The sequence below is a fragment of the Dama dama genome, chromosome 1, assembly GCF_033118175.1.
Source record: "Dama dama isolate Ldn47 chromosome 1, ASM3311817v1, whole genome shotgun sequence".
NCBI lineage: Eukaryota > Metazoa > Chordata > Mammalia > Artiodactyla > Cervidae > Dama > Dama dama.
This window is the reverse complement of record NC_083681.1, coordinates 54130947-54150922: the sequence shown is the minus strand read 5'-3', so window position 1 is coordinate 54150922 and position 19976 is coordinate 54130947. Positions and strand designations below refer to the sequence as shown.

Genomic DNA, 19976 nt, shown 5'->3' with positions numbered 1-19976 from the left:
TTTGTTCTCCCAGGAGGCTGCCTCCAGCAGCACCCACAGTATTGGAGTAGCCTAGTCTAGTCTCTGAGGGCTCATGGGCTATCACTGTGGTAATGCTGGCAGGATGCCTCCAGTGACATCACCTCCAGGTGTCACAGCATCCTATGGAGTGTGAATTGGACTTAGGGACTCGAATCCAACTGAGAGAGTAAGGTAGAATTGATGCCAAGTGACTTGGAGGTTAGGTAGTAGAAGGTGTCTGCTGCTCTCTAACACTCTCTTTCTCACCCTCTGTCTCTCCTTCATGACTGGCTTGCTCTGGAGAAGTCTGGTGAGTGGCAACTACCAGGTAATTGACAAGCCCACAAGTAGGGCTCTGATCTTCTGCCAGAAGCTTTGTGAGTGAGCTTGAGAGTGGGTCCTCCAGCCCAAATCAAGGCTCTGGTTCCCCCACACTAGAACACGTTGGCTGCCTCCTCATGAATGAACTGAGTGGGTAGCCTCAGTTGCTCCCAATGCCCACGGTACATAATTGACCACTCATCCATTAATACTCATGGCCAGTCACCCCAAGCGAGCCCACAAATTGATTCGCTGACTGTGATCAGGAGAGTGATTTGGGAGTGAAGGGGATTGGGATTGAGAGAAGCTGTGGAGCTGATGTGACAAAGGAGGTGACATTCACTGACCAATTTGAGGAGACACGGTGACCAAGGAAAGAGATCAGCAGGTCGCAGAACACAGTAGGTGAGGGAGCAGGAGCTCATAGAAGAACCACCCAGCTACCCAGAAAAGTGAAGGCATAGTAACTCCATGCTGCCTTCAGACACTAAGGTCTGCAGTGGTTTATTACCCAAGAATGGAAAATTGCACTGGGCAGAAATCTATCTCCTTGGCAAATCGTGCCTTGCCTTCATGGTCGTGCCCACCTGCCACCTCTTCGGTCTTTCCTGGTGGAAACCATCATACCCCATCTCAAACCTATTACTCTTGATTCCCTCTTCTCTTGGGAACCTATAGCACCCACTTGATCAGGTCAGAACAGGCCATCATGAGATGCTGGGTACATACACAACCTGACTTATAATCATACCTGCCCACAAACATTCCCTTCTGGTTCTGAGGGTAAACAACCCACCTGAGAGACATGAGTTCAATCCCTAGGTTGGTAAGATCCCTTAGGGAAGGAACAACTACCTACTCCAGTATTCTGGTCTGGAGAAGTCCATGGACAGAGGAGTCTGGCAGGCTATAGTCACTGGGGTCACAAAGAGTTGGACAGGACTTAGCAACTTTCACTTTCCCACCATTCCTCACAGGATGTAAAATGGTTAACTATTTTATTAAATCCATTCCACTCCTAACATTCAAGGTGCAGATTGTAATGCTTTTTTCTCTGAGAATAAAAGAGAGGTTTGGAAGGAATATGACTTGGGCATGGCCACTGCTAAGGGTTAGGTCAGGATTGGACGCATATTTACATTATTTACATTCTTGAGATGACCCACATTCACGGTTATTGGTGTTGATAGCTTCTGTTGGAAGAAAAGCTATTTTCCCACATGCATGTATGGCTCAGAGTACGGACCCTACGCTCCCATCCTGTCCCCTCCCTTACGATATGTGTCACTAACCAGTGGCCCAGAATATCTCTTATCAGAGGCATGTTCTTGCTCTCCCTGCTTGCTGACACACAGGACCATGCACTCCTCATGTTCCTTCTCTTCCTGGTCTGCCCTGTATCTGCACATAGCCTCTCCCTTCTCTCCCACAGAACAGGGCAGAGCTGGTAATTTGGAGCTGACTGGTCAGAGAGGAAGAGGAAACATGCCATTCTCTGGATCATTGGATCCACCATGTAGGAAGGGGAAACATGGCAGCAGGGCTGCAGGGCCAGGCTGGGATTAAATGGGAGGCTTTGATCAGTGTTCCCAGCTGGGGAGTAGGGTGGAAGGAAAGAAGAAGCCTGAAATAGAATCCTTTCATTGATAAACTGACATTGATGGAGCTCCCTTTTGTGTCAAGCTCAGGGCTGAAGTTACAACAAATGAGTAGGGGCTATCTCATGGAGCTCTCAACTCATGTGACATCAGAGCTGAGATGAGAGGTCACTTTATTCAACCAGGAAAACAGAGACTCAGAGGAAGGGTGAAGAGGGCTGTGCATGGTAATTTAGCCAATGACAGAGCTGAATTCTCCTTCCCCACCTCATGGGCCCCTCTGGCTGCCAGCCCGGGCATCAAACGATCAGAAACTCAAAGGTGCCTGGACGAATCAGGAGGTTGTGGCCTGGCCTTCCTCTCCAGCTCTGGGAGGGAGGAGCTGGGACAGGAAGGATGCAGGATGCAGGAGCTTGTAGGAGAAAGTCGTGCACCTGCTGGTGGCTTCTGTGCTGTCACTGAAGGCAGAGGAAGAGAAACCTGCTCACTGGAGCTGGTCTTTCTCGTGCTCGTTGAGTGACAGGATCACAAAAGACACAGACACAGACATCATTCTCTCCCAGCATCTCTCCCATTTCTCAGGTGGGCAGACATGAAGAGGACCCATTACAGAGGAGGCACAGCAGGAGAGCAAATCACTGATGCCAGAGTCTGGTCTCCTCTCCCAGGAGCCAGCTGTGACCCAAGGCCTGGTTTTAGATGGAGCTTCAGGAGTCAGTGGAAGCTCTGGAGATGTGTTCAGCAGACACCTCCAGGAAGCCTTCTGGGATCACAACACCTCCCTCCATCCTCCCTAATGCCAGCCCTGCCTTTTGGAGGAGCCCCTACTCTGGGGAGGTGCTCAGCAGATCTCCAAGTGTTGGTCTCTGGGGACGTTGTACTTGAGCTTGTGGGCTTCAAAGAGATTTTCCAGCTCCTTCATGTAGCGCTGGTGAAGCCTGTCTACCTCCTCCTGGGAGGGATGTGGTGTCTTCTGCACCTCAATGGGCTTCCCCACTGCAAGACACAGAGGTGAGTGGTGGCTCAGAGCCGGAAACTATGAAGGAGCAGGGATCTTGGTGTTCCCACTGCAATGGTCATCTGAGCAGGTAAGCACTCTAACTCCCTCCCTTTCAATTCTTTTTTGTGTTAATAAGATGTTAGGTCAAATTCAAGATTCTGATATATCAACAATACAGCCAGCACAGTTGCATGCATTATCTCTTATGTTATCCTGACAATCCTACGAGGATATAACCTGATATTACTCCTGCTCGACTGCTGAGGAAATGAGACCCAGGGTGGTTAAATAGCTTGTTCAAGGTCACATAGCCAGGAAAAATCAGTACCAGGCAGTGAGCCCTTGGGATGTGCACTTAGCTTCAGGGAAAGGTGAATCTGGGATTCTCAGATGCCATGATTGAAACAGCCTGTGTCTGTGGGAGGAGGTGGATCAGAAAGCAGCTGCCATGTTGTCTTTCTTGGGAATGGCCTGGAGGTAGCAGCACTATAAACGTTCAAGAAATGCACCACATAGTGCAAACAAAGTTTGATAGAGGGGGTTGTCTGTGTTCAACTAAGAACTGCCTGGGTGAGTAGAGATGAACATCTCTATTAGTACTGCCTTGGAATCTAGGTGGAATTCAAAAAGTAAGCTAATAGCTGAAAGATGGTGCTAAGTCTATGGACTAAAGCCCATGCCCATTATTTACAAAGAAATCCTTCTGGCTCTCCTTCAAAGCCTGCTGATTTCTACTTTACACACAATTCTAACAGACCTGGAATGGTCATGTATCCACCTTCTCCAGTTACTGTCATTAGATCCTGTGATCAGAATTATACCCTCCTTGTCTTGCATAATAAAAAGCCAAATACCCTCATCAAACCTCAACTTTGTTACCAAGGGCAGGGTGATCTCTTGGAAGTGCTTTACGTTCTGAGGGTCTGTGTTTGCAGTCAATAAAATGAGTGTGAGAGTCCCTCCTCACAAGCTGTTGGGAGAACTAAGCCGTTGCATGTAAGGAGCCAGTGCAGTGCCTGGCACAAGCGGGGGCACAGTAATCAGGAGTGGCTACTGGCCGGTGTGCCCCTGTTACTCTCCTCATTCTAGACGGCCTTTCACAGGGCTACTTGCCTGTGTCTCTTTTACACACCAGAAAGTGTGCTCCACAAAGTCAAGGGTATACTGCTCTATGTCCAGGTCTCCTTGCAGCACAAGCCCAGGCCTCTTAGTCTGTAGCCCTTCCCCTCCCAGCCCGGGTCCAGGCTCACCCACGGTGGTGATGGGTCGGCGGTAGGGCAGAAGACCAAAGCTGTACTGGAAGACTCCACGGCCATAGAAGAGAGGGATGGAACATCTAATGCTCTTCTGAAGTCGGTCCTGAAACCACCGCAACCAGGAACCCCGAGAGTTCTCAACCTGGTCATATATGTCATTCTCCCCAAAGGAGAAGATTGGCACCAGATCTGCCCTAGAGGGAGACAGGAGAGAGGGCATGTGGAAGGGCAAGAAGGCACAAGCTTGTCCCCTAGCCTCCTGAAGGGAGCTAGTGAGCAGGAACTGGAGCAGAGGACAGGGCCTGGACCAAAAGTAGGAGGCCTCGGGTGTCTCCCAGAACTGCCATGGTCTTGTTTTATAATTTCAGGCAGGTCATGGCGCTTCTCAGGGCCAAGACCTGGCACTCGATTGTGACTGAGTCCATGCTTGCTCTGCTTGCCACAGATAGGCCAGTGAATCTGAGATGAAGTGTTGGGATGAGGAAGGAACTATTCAGAGTGGCTGACCAAGAAGATGGCATGCTAGTGCATCCAAATAACCATCGTGTAGGGCCAGGAAGCCAGTTGTTTAAGGATCATAGACTGGGATATAGGTGAGGAAACACACTGAAAAGGCTATTTGATCCTTGCAAATGTCCCCAAGAATGGGGATGCTCAGGCAGGAGAATGTGTATTTTCACTTCCTCACAGTCCTCTACAGGAGGGCAGCTCAGGTTATCTTCCTTAGGCTGACCATTATGTGTTCCCACAGTAACAAAAGCTGTAAGATGAGGGTTAAAGTCACAGAAGCAGGTCCAGCACAAATTCATTATTAACCCGTTTCAGTCACAGGATCATGAGAGGCAAAACAAATACAGCTGAGAGTCCTCCAAGATAAAAAAACATCTGCAGACTTTATGGGAAAATCACCTCCAGCTAGCTTTGTACTCTTCACAGATGTTTAAAGATAGGAGAATAGCTTTATAGCAATATGACCTTTGAGACTTAATCTCTTTAGTCACAAAATCTTCCTTCCAGAATCTTCTCTGGGTATGTGGGCCTGAGACAGTGCATCTATCACCAACATACAATCTTCATTGTTAATGAATGGAGGCTCTGCCTGCCAAAATAGGATCTGCATTTGCCTCTACAGTCTTCCCTCCAAACTACAATCCTTGCCAATCTCCAGTTGAACCCAGAGCCCTCTCCCCAATACCCGTGCGTCAGGGCGAGCCTGATGAAGCCCTTGCGGTTCCGCAGCACCAGCTTGTAGGTCCCAGGCCTGGCATTCAGTGCCTCCTGGACACCCCCAACAACGATGGACAGCAGGTTGCCGCCTCCTTTCCTGCTCAGAATGTGAGTAGCACTCTCCTTGTCTGATGAGACCAGCCCTGGGGAGAGAGGACGGTGGTCACATACAGTGTGAAGGCAGCAAGCATGGTTCAGGAGTATGTGACTTGGGCTGTCCCCCAGTTCCCAGCTGGGAGGACCCTGATGACAGGCACTGAGCACTACCCCTTTTCCCAACACCCCTGCCAAGTTCATCACTGAGCACAGAGCTATGGGAAATGCTTCTTTGGGACTCATCTCCTTGTCCACTACACATTCACTTGGAAGAAGTCAGATCAATTGGCCATCCTCATTAAAAATCCCTCCTCATGTCTTCAGCCCCCATAGTCCTGGGATAGAAAGAGTGGAAGGACTCACCCCCACACATGATGTAATCCCTGTAGACAGGGGCCCAGAAACACCAGTGCATCATCATCAGATGTGAGCGGATGCCTGGGAAAACCAAGGAGAAGCCCGTACCCTCTGTGCACAGGTTGGTAAACGCTCCGGTGGCGAGGATCCCATGAGGGTGGAAGCCAGCGACGTAGTTTCGGGAGGGGTCCAGCTCGGCAGTCTTGACCAGCTACAGGGACAATCTGGGGAATCGGGGCTGCGTCCACTACCCCACTACCCCCACTGCTGCCTCCCTGCTAAGTTTCTGTGCTGACCTCTTCCATGTGTCCCCTGAGCCCAAGTGCTACCACTCCACATGTGAGTGTCCTGTGATGAGATTGCCTGTCTGAGGATCTTTTCCCCAGTGAAAGAATGAAGTAGAGTAGATACTCAGGGAGACTATGGGATGAAGACAGAGAACATAGTATCACGAATGGATGATGCCAGTGCCGCCTGCCTGGAAAGGAAGAACCCTGCACAATGCAGAGGTAGACTTCTGAGAAGAAGACAGGAGACAAGCCATGTGCTATATGAAGGCAGACCTTCTCCCAAGCAGAGCCCTACCAAAATGAAGGAGCCGGCACAGGAGGGAGTGAGCCTCTCACCAAGTTTTGTGGCATCTGGAGTTCTGTCCCAGGTAAAGAGCTGGAAGCCTGAGTCCCTGTGACTCACTGTAAGAGACCCCAGGGTGCTGAAGGTAGAGGTTGGGAGGAGGACCATGCGGTCTCTAGTGAAGCCTGCAGGTGTGGGTGGTGAGGGGTCAGGGAGGTGTCCTGTCAAGCCTGCAGAACTTCCTGACACCAGGTCACAGCCTGCCCGCAGCACTGCACCCCTGTCAGGCCTTGGCCTGTGGAGACACTACTGTTCCTGGATATGAAATCTTACACAGAAACTCAGCTCCTAAACTGATCACAGGATGAGGGGGAATCAATTTCCTTGGGGAAACAATGCCTGATTCTCCACCATTACCTCTTAGGATGCCCATAGTGTGCATTAAGATGCTCCAGTGCTCAGAAGTAGTCTCCTAAATTCCCTAGAAACTCTACCATTAGGCGCTAGCTCACAGAATCACAGCACAAAGGACTATGAGTGGAGAACCCCAGCAGAGTTGCTAGGACAAGGAATGTTGCTTGCCTGCCTTCAAGTCAACCACCACTGTAGCTGCAACTCACAATGGGCCTTGAAAGGAATTCAGGATGGAAGATAATAGGATACTGGTCACAGAGAGGGAGCATGCACATCACAGGAATAATTGAAGTGAGTCCAGATTTTGTATCTCCCAATATGTAGAAAACCATGAAAATCCCAAAGAAAGGCAATCCCAAAGAATGCTCAAACTACCACACAATTGCACTCATCTCACATGCTAGTAAAGTAATGCTCAAAATTCTCCAAGCCAGACTTCAGCAATACGTGAACCGGGAACTTCCAGATGTTCAAGCTGGTTTTAGAAAAGACAGAGGAACCAGAGATCAAATTGCCAACATCCGCTGGACCATTGAAAAAGCAAGAGAGTTCCAGAAAAACATCTATTTCTGCTTTATTGACTATGCCAAAGCCTTTGACTCTGTGGATCACAATAAACTGTGGAAAATTCTGAAAGAGATGGGAATACCAGACCACCTGTCCTGCCTCTTGAGAAACCTATATGCAGGTCAGGGAGCAACAGTTAGAACTGGACATGGAATAACAGACTGGTTCCAGATAGGAAAAGGAGTCCGTCAAGGCTGTATATTGTCACCCTGCTTATTTAACTTCCATGCAGAGTACATCATGAGAAACGCTGGGCTGGAAGAAGCACAAACTGGAATCAAGATTGCCGGGAGAAATATCAATAACCTCAGATATGCAGATGACACCACCCTTATGGCAGAGAGTGAAGAGGAACTAGAAAGCCTCTTGATGAAAGTGAAAGAGGAGAGTGAAAATCTTGGCTTAAAGCTCAACATTCAGAAAACTAAGATCATGGCTTCCGGTCCCATCACTTCACGGGAAATAGATGGGGAAACAGTGGAAACAGTGTCAGACTTTATTTTGGGGGGCTCCAAAATCACTGCAGATGGCAATTGCAGCCATGAAATTAAAAGATGCTTACTTCTTGGAAGGAAAGTTATGACCAACCTAGATAGCATATTCAAAAGCAGAGACATTACTTTGTCAACAAAGGTCTGTCTAATCATGGATATGGTTTATCCAGTGGTCATGTATGGATGTGAGAGTTGGACTGTGAAGAAAGCTGAGCACTGAAGAATTGATGCTTTTGAACTCTGGTGTTGGAAAAGACTCTTGAGAGTCCCTTGAACTGCAAGGAGATCCAACCAGTCCACCCTAAAGGAGATCAGTCCTGGGTGTTCGTTGGAAGGACTGATGCTGAAGCTGAAACTCCAAAACTTTGGCCACCTCATGCAAAGAGTTGACTAATTGGAAAAGACCCTGATGCTGGGAGGGATTGGGGGCAGGAGGAGAAGGGGACGACAGAGGATGAGATGGTTAGATGGCATCACCAGCTCTATGGACATGAGTTTGAGTAAACTCCGGGAGTTGGTGATGGACAGGGAGGCCTGGCGTGCTGCGATTCATTGGCTCACAAAGAGTCGGGCATGACGGAGCGATTGAAGTGAACTGAACTGAATCTTTTGACGTTTAGCTACGTGGGTTGTTTTGTTTTCTTTTGTTTTTTCCAACAAAGCCCCATAAATACTGACTTCTCCCTTCCCTTTTAGACCAGTTCCGCAGAGATTTCTGAGAGGCTATCTCTGAATACAGTCCTCAGTAAGGCCTCAGAACAAAACACCTGACAACTCTAAGGTTGTACACTTGTTTTCACTAGATAGCAGAGACTCCCTGACTCCACTATCCACTGACAACCAAAGATCCCTGCAGGGCCTGCTCTGTTAAGGTGTGTGGATGACTTAGAAGCTGTCCTGGGAGGTGACAAGAGTCCAGAATCTGTGAGCCGCAGCACCTCCTGCAGACCTCAGTCCAGGAAAGGGAGGTGAAAGTGCATGTCATCGCTCCCTCTGCTGGCCGCTCGGTGGTACTGCCCGCCGTCTGCAGCTGTGGTTGCCCCAGGACTGCAGTGGCCTACAATCCCGAACACTGTGCTCCTGAAATTTCTGCAAATGTGTTTCCCACAATGTCAATAGTGTCCTATGTGAGAAATCCTCTGGGGGAGATACCTGGTTCCAGGAGGGACAGAAAAGAGACAGATAAGACCGGCACAGAGACGCTCAGCAGACTTTTTCTGCCCGATGTACAAATGACAGCAGTTCCAGGGGTCACAGGAGAGCCAGGTGCTGTCCTTAGAGCCCCAGGATCGCCTGATGTCTCATGGAATCCACGCAACCCAATGATTCCTGTGGAAGCATTTCCTCCCCTTTACACATGAAACAACTGAAGCTCATAGAGCACGTGTAACTCACCTAAGGTCATACACGGGCATTTCCAGACCCCTTTTAGAACCTGTGGTTTCCACTCCCAGAGATGACACCATATACATTCTTGTCTCCTGTGTCCAGCGAGGGCCACCTGTCCTTGTCTGGCATCTCTCTGTGTCCTCATTCCCTTCCTCTTCCAATCCCAACTAGATAATCAACCATCACAACTGCTTACATCCAAGGGTTTAGCCTGTCTGAGATTCAGAATGGAGCAAAAGTCACTTCGCTAAAATTCAGGGTCCTGCATCCCTAAGGATTGATCCTTGGTCCAGGGTCCAGTGTGCAAAATGGACATGAGGTGCCATGAGCCAGAGATCCGAGATTAAGAGATAGGCAGAAGAGGAGGAACGGGACTGTTTAGTGGATCCCTGGGGAAACTGAGATTCAGAATGAGCAAAGCTCTGTCCAAGGACACAACGAAGCAAACACACAGGGGCTGGATACATCCTGAGGGCTCTCTGCTCTGTGTCTATTCTCAGAGCCAATGCACACACTTTAAAAGCAGTAAAAGAACCTGCTCTATGTCCTTGCTCATGTCTTCTTCCCTCTCAGGGTATCAATATCATCATCTGATAAAGTGTCAGCCAGATGCTCTAAAAATCTTGTTTTCATTACGGATTCCTACACTCCAAACTTAGACTGTTGAGGGATTTCCACCTGTAAGATACATAAGTGTGCTGCACAACATGGCCACCTAGGTTCCTCAAATCCTGTTCATACATCCGTTGTCATAGTGGCCTCACCTCACTGAAGTTGGACAACCGTAGTCAGACAAAAGCTGATTCTTCCCCTAATAGTGGTAGAAGCCTGTCTCCTGCTCCCGGCCCAGTAATCTGCTGACTGCACACAGGGTCAAACATCCCCATGGACAAATGGGGACTATGGTCAGGACCATTCCCTAGTCAGCCCCATACTCACCGAGATGGGGAAATAGTCCTTCGTGTACTTCCATATGGTCCAGTGCCTCAAGAAAGCACTCTGCCTGCCCCCCTGCCATGGCGTGTCTCGATCCATGTACCACCAGATCACATACAGGATACTGATCAACCAGAATCTTGTGAACAGGAGGCCAATGAAGACTACCCAGCAGATCAAGTCTGAGAAGGGAAGCAGGAACCATTAATGGTCAGAGGTATGAAGGAACGAGCTCTCCCTGTTTACCCAGCTCTAGCAGCACTGTCCATTCCAGCCCTCCTCCTAGGAGAAAGTGATCAGCTTCCCAAGGTTTGGAGGAGGAGAGAATGCTGTCAACACTACCAGTGTCACACTGAGAGCCTGGATTTGAAACCAGCTGACCTAATTTCAAACTCGCGTTTTCCCACTGCACCAGATTGCTTACTCATTTGGGTATTCCCCCTCCTCCTCCTTTTCTGTCTGTATTTACCAGATGCTCAATAAAGGCCTGATGGAGGTGTGATAGGATGAACTCTTTCTGGTATCCATTCTTTAGAACCCCAGAGAAAAGCTATTCTTTCTATCCAGCCCAGATCCTATCTACTCCCAGCCCATCTTTCCATAGATACATCCCACCACATTTCCCCTCTAGTTAAAGTCCCCCCATGATTTCTTATAACATTGAGGCTCAGCTCAAGCAGCTCAGCCTGATCTCAAGCTCCCCACTGGTGGCCCAAACCCCCTCTTGTTCCGGTCTCAGTCACCACATGCACCTCATTGTCCGGCTACACTAAGTGGCTCAGTTGGTACAACTCCCAAGTCGTTAGTTTTGCTGAGCTCTTTCCGTTGCTGCCAGGCCCTGTCCTGCTGAAGGAAGGAGGGAGGAAGAGGACACCTCATGCCTGGTTCGTTCATCAGGACTGCAGCAGGGCTAGAGACAACCCCAGTAAGCAATTCCTCCCAAACTTATGATTCTGAGTCCTGTCTCAGGCTAATCCTGGTTTTGACTCAGGGTCAGGTGGTCTTTGGGTCTGTCTTTAATCTGATGATAATTGAGCCTCACTGTTACAAAATATTGATTCCTCTACGTTCCATTCCCTCCACTCAATGCCCTTTGCTCACACTCATAAAGAAGTTCATCCCCTACCTGTAGTCTAGTTGAAAGTAGGGTAAACCCGGACTGTGATTCCAGTCCGACTTCCTGGAGGAGTGGACTTCTGACCCAGTCTGAATAGTGCATGTGTGGGTGCTAAGTTGCTTCAGTGGTGTCTGACTCTTTGCAACCCTGAGGACTTGTAGCCCTCCAGGCTCCACTGTTCATGGGATTCTCCAGGCAAGAATACTGGAGTTAGTTTTCATGCTCTCCTCTAGGGGATCTTCCAGACCCAGAGATCAAACCTGCATCTCCTGTGGCTCCTGCATTGCAGGCAGTTTCTTTAGTGCTGAGGCACTGACGAAGCCCAGTCTGAATAATAGCAAAATGCATAAATCCAAGTAGGCTGGGGCTCCCAGAGGCTCGCTTTCTGCATAGCACCTACCACATGCCAGATGCTGGTGGTTAAGCCGTGAACATCGGACAGGAATTCCTGCCCTCCTGGTGCTGGCTTCAGAGTTGTGTTTGGAGCACTTTGTTTTGTCCTTTCAGTTTTAACAATGGTAAAATATGTTTACTGTATACCAGTCATCGAAATGACTCTTTGGTATTTTTTGTTTAAGTTTTCTTTAGAGTATAGTTCATTTACATGTGATATCAGTTTCAGTTGTATAGGAAAGTAAACCTGTTAAACTCATACACATATTGATTCTGTTTTTTTTTTTTTAATTCCTTTCCTATACAGATCATTACAGAGTAGTTAGTAGAGATTCCACCGCTTTAAAGCAGATTCTTATTGTTATCTATTATATAGAGAGTAGTGTTGTGAATTCAAATCTGCCAATTTATCCTTCGCAACTATCCCCTGTTAACGATAGGTTTTTTTCTACTTCTGTTTTGTAAATAAGTACTCATATACCTCGTTTTTGATTCTGCATAGTAATGATATCATGTGATATTGCCTTTCTTTGACTATCTTCTCTCAGTTTGACAATCTCTAGGTTCATACATGTTGCTGAAAATGGCGTTAAATTGTTCCTTTTTATGGCTGAGTAATATTCCATTGCCTATATTACTGCATCTTCTTTACGCATTACTCTAATGGATGTTTAGGTGGCTTCCATGTCCTAGCTATTGTAAATGTGCTATTATGAACATTGGGGAGATTGTATCTTTCCAAATTATGGGCTCATGACAGAGGCCTTTTGAAGAACAGTATGGAGATTTCTTACAAAATATCAGAATGCAATAGGACCCAGCAATTCCCCTCCTGGTCATATAGTGGAAATGATTTTTGAGAGTCAATTTGGTATAGTTAAACTAATTCACATTGTTTTGTAACTATACCAGCATTCATCTCAGAACTCTTTTCATCTTCCTGAACTGAACCTCCCTACACACACAAAATTAGAACTTCCATCCAGGTCGAGAGAATAAAACCAAGTTTTTAATAGTGGTTCATTGTGGGGTAGGATTTGGAGGAAATCTTTGACTCTTAGAACACATTTTGTTTCGGTGTGTTAAAGTAGCATGTATTTGTTTTTCAGTCAGAAAAAAGAATTTCAAAATGTGGGCATTTCTACTTGATCAGAAAGAACTCCCCCATCTAAACATCTCCCTCACTCTGACCTCTCCTTTAAGTACTGTCAGCAGGAAAAATCTAACTTGTGTACAATTTCAGCCCCTAAAGAAAAGAAACACCTTCTTTCCCCTATAACACCAAGAAGGTAAGATGTAAAATCCTACTTTACTGAGACCCACAGAGGGTATTCATGTTAGCTAACTTCATACAGAGAGCTAGTAGCATAAGTGCTGGTTTCAGTTCTACTATTATGTCCATATCATGCTCCCAACATTCATTCACAAAACATTATTCAACATTAACTCTTCTAGCAGATGGAGATGCAGATGAGAATAAGACCAACTATCTGAAAGGATCTTACCTTCCCGCGTGAGTGTGTGAATTAAAAAAGAGGAAAGAAACAGATTACACAAATAACCCACTGGAAAGTATTTGTTGCTGGAGCCTGACTCCTCAATAACAGGTTCCGGTGGACCTTTCTGGCCACATCTTTGCCCCTCCTCAAACAACTGCACCAGGCTAGCATGAACCATCTCTTCACTGTATGTGCAGCATTTACTGGCCTCCTGGGAAAACTTAACTTACCTGAAGGCCTGTACATTTTGCCTTGTAGATTCATCTCCTAATATCTTTGGAAAAGAGCCCCTTCTCTCCACCCACTGCCAGCCTCCTTAGACCACGCTAAGTAATCTTTTAAAGAGCCAAATTGTAAGCATTTCAACACTGGGGCTCAAGAGACAACTTGGAGGATATTGCACAGGCACAAAATCATTTAAAGTGCCAAAACCATACTTCGCTCATGGGCTGTACAAACACAGAAACAATCAGGGGCCTAGATTTCAATCATGGGTCTATGAGGTGACAGCTGATGTCGATTGTGACCTTGTGATTGAGCAGGACCTATGCAGCCTTCCTGGAAAAGATCCCTCATGTCCTCTGCCTGCTTCTTATTTGTAGAAAATCTTCAGCTTCCTAAGTCTTCCCCAAATTTCAAAAATTAAATTATTAACAGAAATCACAGAAAAAAAAAAAAAAAAAGAAATCACATACACAGAAAGAAAACAGTCCCAATCAAGAAAATAAATAACAGTTTAACCATTCCACAAATTCAAAGAATTTTAGTTTGTTCCCAAGAGCCATAGATAATGTTGAGACTCATCATTGAGCGGTTTTGCAAATACTGAACCCCCAGCAGGTAGAAGAAGCTGCTGACCAGCCCATAAACCTCAGACCAAGGGAAACCAAAAGGTTGATGATGGTGATTCCCAGTTACTTCACCACCAAGCAATCAGATGATTCTCTAGGAGCTGTTCATGCACCCAGAATCTCTACCTCATTTAGTCTCTAGACACTGCTCCTAGGTAATCAAAATAGGTTTCATGCATTTTGAGGATTAACTCTCTGGACTCCTTCCTTGGCCCCTGTAATAAAGCCTACATTTTCTTTCACCACAACCCACTTGTCAGTTTAGGCACTTTACCCTGTTCCCACAAGCAGACCCAAATCTGATTTGCTAACAACTGCTCCCCGTCAACTGTTTCCCCCAACACCTCAACACAGAAGATCCATAAATTACAGCTTGTCTCCAATGGACTGGACCTTCTCACTCCAATACCTAAAACCCTCCTGGGGATCCTCTTTGCTCTTGAGATAAGGGCCAAGGTATAAGCTACTGTTCCTGGCATCAGAGTGTCCGGAGTGTTTTCTCAGCTGCCCTCCTTCTAATTTCAGGCTCGAGGTTAGGTGATTCTCTGTCCTCCTCTGGATACTCCCAGTTCCCAGGCTGGGCTGAGGTGGGCATGGACAGTCAGACAGTTCCTGATGGCAAAGCTTTCCCAAGGCCATGTGAACAAGATGTCCCTCACCCCAGGTGATCCCCAGATACTAGGTTAAGCATCCACCTTAGGACCTGTATCTTTCCCCATCAATGCACCATATACACCTGAAGTGGCAGGTGCCTATGGCCTCCCACATCCATCTCAGCTTTCCTTACGCAGGGCCAAGTAAGAGAAGATCAACTGCAGGACTGCGAAGGTCTGCAGCCTGCGTTCCAGTGGCAAAAACAAAGGTGCAAACTCCACCATGCTGATTCCTCTGCTTCCTCTGGAGGCTTCTCTGAGCTCCAGTGTGGTCTGAGACACCTGCTGGGTTTTGTTGCTGCCAGAGCTTGTTAAGTATTTGTGGATGGGGTGGGGTGGTGGGAGGAAGATTGGTCTCCAGCCAGCCATAGAGCCTCATTGCATCTACCCTGACAGGCAACAGTATCCTAGGTGAAATATTTATAATCCCCTGGCCTGAACTAATCTTACTACAGAGGAAGACAAGTGCAGTGGACTCTACAGGCAATACATTATCTGCCAGATCACCTTTGCTCAAATCTTGCCCATTACTTGGCAAATAAAGCAGCAAGTATAGGGCAGTCCTGCCCTCTTTACACTTACTCAACTATTTGGCGGCCCTATTGTTTCCTTTCACCTGCCAGGTCCACGATCCCCCTTTACAAATAAAAAGTACCGGCTCCCATGCAAATATCTCTAGGCCCCACTATCTATCTCCTCCATCTGGCTGCCTTTTCCTCAGTTTGCCTGGACAGCAAAACTCAGGGAAGAGCAGTCTGATTCCCATGCCCTCTCCTCCATTCTGTCCTCCCCTTTCCAGACTTCAGATGCCACTGTTCCATGGAACTGCCCTTGTCAAGTTCACCACTGGCCTCCACACTGCTGAATACAATGACCAATTCTCAGCTCTCATTTTGGCCTCTCAGCAGCCTCAGACACAACTGTTTCTTCCCTCCTCCTTGAAACCACTTGATCTGTGGACACCACACTCTCCTGGTTTCCCTCCTGCCCCTCCGTCTACCTCTGAGTCTCCGTGCTGGCTCTTATTCTTCACCAGGCTAAGTGTTCCAGGGCCCTTCTGTCCCCTCATTTCTTGGACCTTCCTTCTTCTCTCTACCCTCCCGCTCTCAGAGACCTCCCCCAGGCTCATGGCCTTGGAGCCTGTCTACAGGACGATCACTTCCAAACTGTATCCCTAGCCCTGACTTCCCCACCAGCTCCAGATTTGACTATGTAGGTGGATACTTGACATCCTTGCTCACAGCCTGCTTGGCACCTCCATCACAGCCTGTCTAAAACTGAACTTGACTTCCCCTCACCTGCCCATGCTACAGTCTCCACATAGCCACAGAGCTTTCCAAAGTGATCACATAAGGAATATCCTGGTCATCCAGTGCTTATGACGCTGCCTTTCACGGCTGATGGCCCAGGTGGGTTGGAAATGTCACTGTAGTTACTGTGCTTTCCTAATGGTAGTGAGTATACTTGAAGTTGTTTACAAGTCATTCAATATCATTTCATCAAGTTCATGCTCTATTCTTTTGTTGATTTAATTGTCTCTTGCTATGGAAAGCTGCTTTCCACCACCACAGCCAGCCACTTTGACAGGCTGTGATGACAGTGTTTTCGCTGGTTCCAGTCCCTATGCCCTTATTCCTCCCACAGACTCATAAGCCAGAGGGACTGCTGGGTATCTGATTGCACAAACTAAGGAGCAGTAGTGCCAGGCCTTGCACAAAACTGTAGCACCAATGTAGACTTAGACCAGAATATATGCCGTGTGCAGATACATATCTTCTCTGGCTCTCTGTGTAGTCAGACATCTTATTTGCTGGGGTGTAGACTGATATCATTTCATCAAAGATGGGCACTATAAAGGACAGAAAAGGTATGGACCTAACAGAAGCAGAAGACATTAAGAAGAAGTGGCCAGAAAACAAAGATGAACTGTACAAAAAAGATCTTCATGACCCAGATAACCTTGATGTTGTGATCACACACCTAGTGCCAAGTATCCTGGGCCTTGGAAAGCATCACTACGAACAAAGCTAGTGAATGTGATGGAATTCCAGCTGAGCTTTTTCAAATCATACAAGATGATACTGTAAAAGTGCTACACTCAATCTGCCAGCAAATTTGGAAGAAACAGCCATGGCCACAGGACTGGAAAAGGCAGATTTCATTCCAATCCCAGAGTAAGGCAATTCCAAAGAATGTTCAAACAACCACACAATTTCACTCATCTCAAATGCTTTCAAAGTAATACTCAAAATTCTCCAACCCAGGCTTCAGCAGTACATGAACTGTGAACTTCCAGACGTTCAAGCTGGAAATAGAAAAGGCAGAGGAACCAGAGATCAAATTGCCAACACCCGTTGGATCATCGAAAAAGAAAGCCAGTTCCAGAAAAACATCTACTTCTGCTTTATTGCCTATGCCAAAACCTTTGACTGTGTGGATGACATCTAACTGTGGAAATTTCTTAAAGAGATGGGAAAACCAGACCATTCATTGCATTCTTCCTATTGGAAAACTTGTGATCAAAGAAGACAGTGAAATTAGGCAGAGGGAGACATTGAACCAAAACAGGTTCTCAAAGAAGTCCTATATGGGGCTAAAGTGGCCAAAGCTGACATTCCACCTGACCTGTCTTAGGATCAGTTTCTCCTGTGCAGGAAACTCTGAAGCTGGGACCACCCTGCCTTCTTGAAGGTGCATCTAGCAGTCCTTTTCCAGGGTCCTCCCTCAAGATAGGTTGGAAGAGCCATGGATGAGAGCTGAGACCAGTCTTGTATTGGCCACCTCCCAACTGTGTGACTTTAGACAAGTCCTTCCCTTCCCAGAGCTCCTCATGCTACTGGGTCTCAGGGGATTAGATAGGGGCCCCTACTGACCCATGTACAGCGCTCAGCCATCTACGGCGTTCTGTGCCCTTCACCTCACAACCCCCTTACAAGTAAGCAGCCATGGAGCAACCTATGTCCTGGGTAGTGTGGTTCCTGTGTGGTCTGAGGACCTGCCTTGTCCACACCTGCCTGTTATTGGTACCTGATGAGGTAAGTACAGGGTTGGAGAGTAACTGCTCAGAAACCTTAGAGCAATGTGGCAAAACAGTTCTATGTGTACGAAACTAACAAATAAAAACTGGATTTGAGCTTCTGTTTTCTTCATTTTTTTGGTAATTTATATTGTATTTTACAAATGGATGGTCCTCTTTGGTATCTCAGTGGTAAAGAATCCGCCTGCTAATGCAGGAGATGAGGGATCAAGATTTGGTCAGGAAGATCCCCTGGAGAAGGAAATGGCAGCTAAGATCAGTATTTTTGCCTGTGAAATCCCACAGACAAGCAGCATAATGGACTACACTTCATGGGATCACAAAGAGTTGGACAAGACTTACTGCCAAAACATCAAAAGCAAGTAAAAATAAATAACATCATGGTAGGTAAGAAAAAAGAAATATTACAAAAATATCGACCTTTAACATGACATATTGAGGTAATATTTCCCACTATTCATGTGAAGTGAAAGTAGCTCAATAGTGTGGACTCTATACAGTCTATGAACTTCTCCAGGCCAGAATACTGGAGTGGGTAGCTTTTCTTTTCTCCAGGGGATCTTCCCAACCCAGGGATTGAACCCAGGTCTCCCACATTGCAGGTGGATTCTTTACCAGCTGAGCCACAAGAGAGGCCCACTAATCGAGGGTAACTACAATAAGAACGTCTGACATTTTTACCACCTTGAGAGGGAGGTGGCCCTTTTAATCCTGCAACACTGATATTTACTGATAAGACCAGTGCTTGATGCTGTTCTTGTTAATATTCAGGGCCCCTCATGAGAGAAGGAATCTTCCTGCCCATCTATTTCCATCTAGCTCTCGCTAGGGATATAACTTGACAGATGTGGCACAAGTTCAACTTGTAGAAGGAGGAAACACTCAGAAGAAAGAAATCACTCTGGTAGGGAGTGAGAAGAAGATATGGAATCTAAAAAAAGTCCATACTTAGCTGATGATTGATACAAACCCTCTCAGGTCTTTTAAAACCATTTCCAAGCATTTATAAAAAGAACAGATGAGGAAGAGCTGGCATTAATTGGACCCTCAGTTTTGGATGAACAATTTTTAGATGAAGATGGGAGGGAATAAGTGTTGTGAGGGGACATTTAGCCAGCCGGTGGGTCAAGTGTGTGGGGGCGTATAACCAGTTGATGCCATTGGTGTTTTCAGAGTATTATTCTGCCAAGATTGAGGACACAGAAGGCAAGGTGAAAGCAGGACACCTGGGCAGACAGGTTTCATAATGGGATCAGAATTCTCAAAAGGTCCTTACCTCTGTTATGAACCTAACCTCTATGAGGAGGTCACTGTTAGTTATACTGAGATACTACACCTGGAGCATCCACCCAGAGCCAGCACGTAGTAGGTGCTCACTAGCAAGTTGCTCAGGCAGCTGACTCTGCCCTGCTGTGGGGTCACTAAGACAGATGCTCAGTCCATCCTGAGGCATCCACTGTCCTCCTATCTGTTCCATGACTCGCTTCAACTCAAGTACCTTGGAGGCCTCCTCCCTACCTGATGATGAATTCCTAACCCTTGGACAGGACCGTAGTCTCCCAGACACAAGGCAGTGTTTCTCAGGAACCCTGTCTACACTGCCCACTCCCATCTCCATAGATGTTTGCTTCCCAAAGGCCTAAACCTTAGCCTCATGTTTCCTAATCCTCACTTTCACCCTGAATCTTACCAGGAAATCTCATCCAGCTGTGCTCTGACCGCTCCCTCCTCCCTGCCTTGGCTCTCTCACAGCTCCCACGCTCCCACCCCTCTTATCTCCTGACCCTACAAAGTTCATTCCACAGGAGAAGGTGAGGCTTGACCAGCCCATGTGATTGCAGACGGATCTGTGCTGACAGATCCACTGTCAACTATCATGTCATTACCATCCAGGAGTGTCACCAGGTTAGACCCCAGCAGGTCCTTCGTCCCCTGTGGGTCATGATGACTGAGAACTTGTTCCAGGTCACCAGCTGCCTGATTTCAGGAGGAGACTCCAGCTCTGCCCAACCCTGAGGGCCTCTGAGTCTCCACCTGACAGCTCCTGTGCTCCGTGGACTGTCTGAGTCAGCCTGCGTGTTGGTGGGAGATCTCCCTCTGAGGGAGTGTCCCTTCGGGCAGGCTGGGGACACAGAGGGATGTCAGGTAGCAGGCGCTGTGTAGTATTGGGCCCTTGTTGTGCAGCTCCTGGCTCTCTG

General features: G+C 47.3%; 1 protein-coding gene across 1 annotated transcript; it reads right to left on the bottom strand.

Moving 5' to 3' along the window:
* Positions 1 to 2760: 2760 nt before the first annotated feature.
* On the bottom strand, positions 2761 to 14966 carry LOC133054698 (2-acylglycerol O-acyltransferase 2-like). Its single transcript, XM_061139947.1, has 6 exons — positions 14876 to 14966; positions 10232 to 10410; positions 5862 to 6066; positions 5371 to 5545; positions 4170 to 4369; positions 2761 to 2915 (listed from the first exon to the last, which is right to left on the bottom strand). Exons 1-6 carry the CDS (start codon positions 14964 to 14966, stop codon positions 2761 to 2763), a joined length of 1005 nt encoding a protein of 334 aa, XP_060995930.1.
* Between the last annotated feature and the right edge of the window lie 5010 nt (positions 14967 to 19976).

What these genes read in the sequence shown, in the direction of transcription:
- LOC133054698 (XM_061139947.1), bottom strand. Translation starts at nt 14,966, where the DNA reads ATGGTGGAGTTTGCACCTTTGTTTTTGCCACTGGAACGCAGGCTGCAG. An exon ending in CTTCTCTTACTTGGCCCTGC is followed by an intron (nt 10,411 to 14,875) that starts GTAAGGAAAGCT and finishes TTCCCTTCTCAG; the next exon opens with ACTTGATCTGCTGGGTAGTC. An exon ending in GGATTACATCATGTGTGGGG is followed by an intron (nt 5,546 to 5,861) that starts GTGAGTCCTTCC and finishes CTCTCTCCCCAG; the next exon opens with GGCTGGTCTCATCAGACAAG.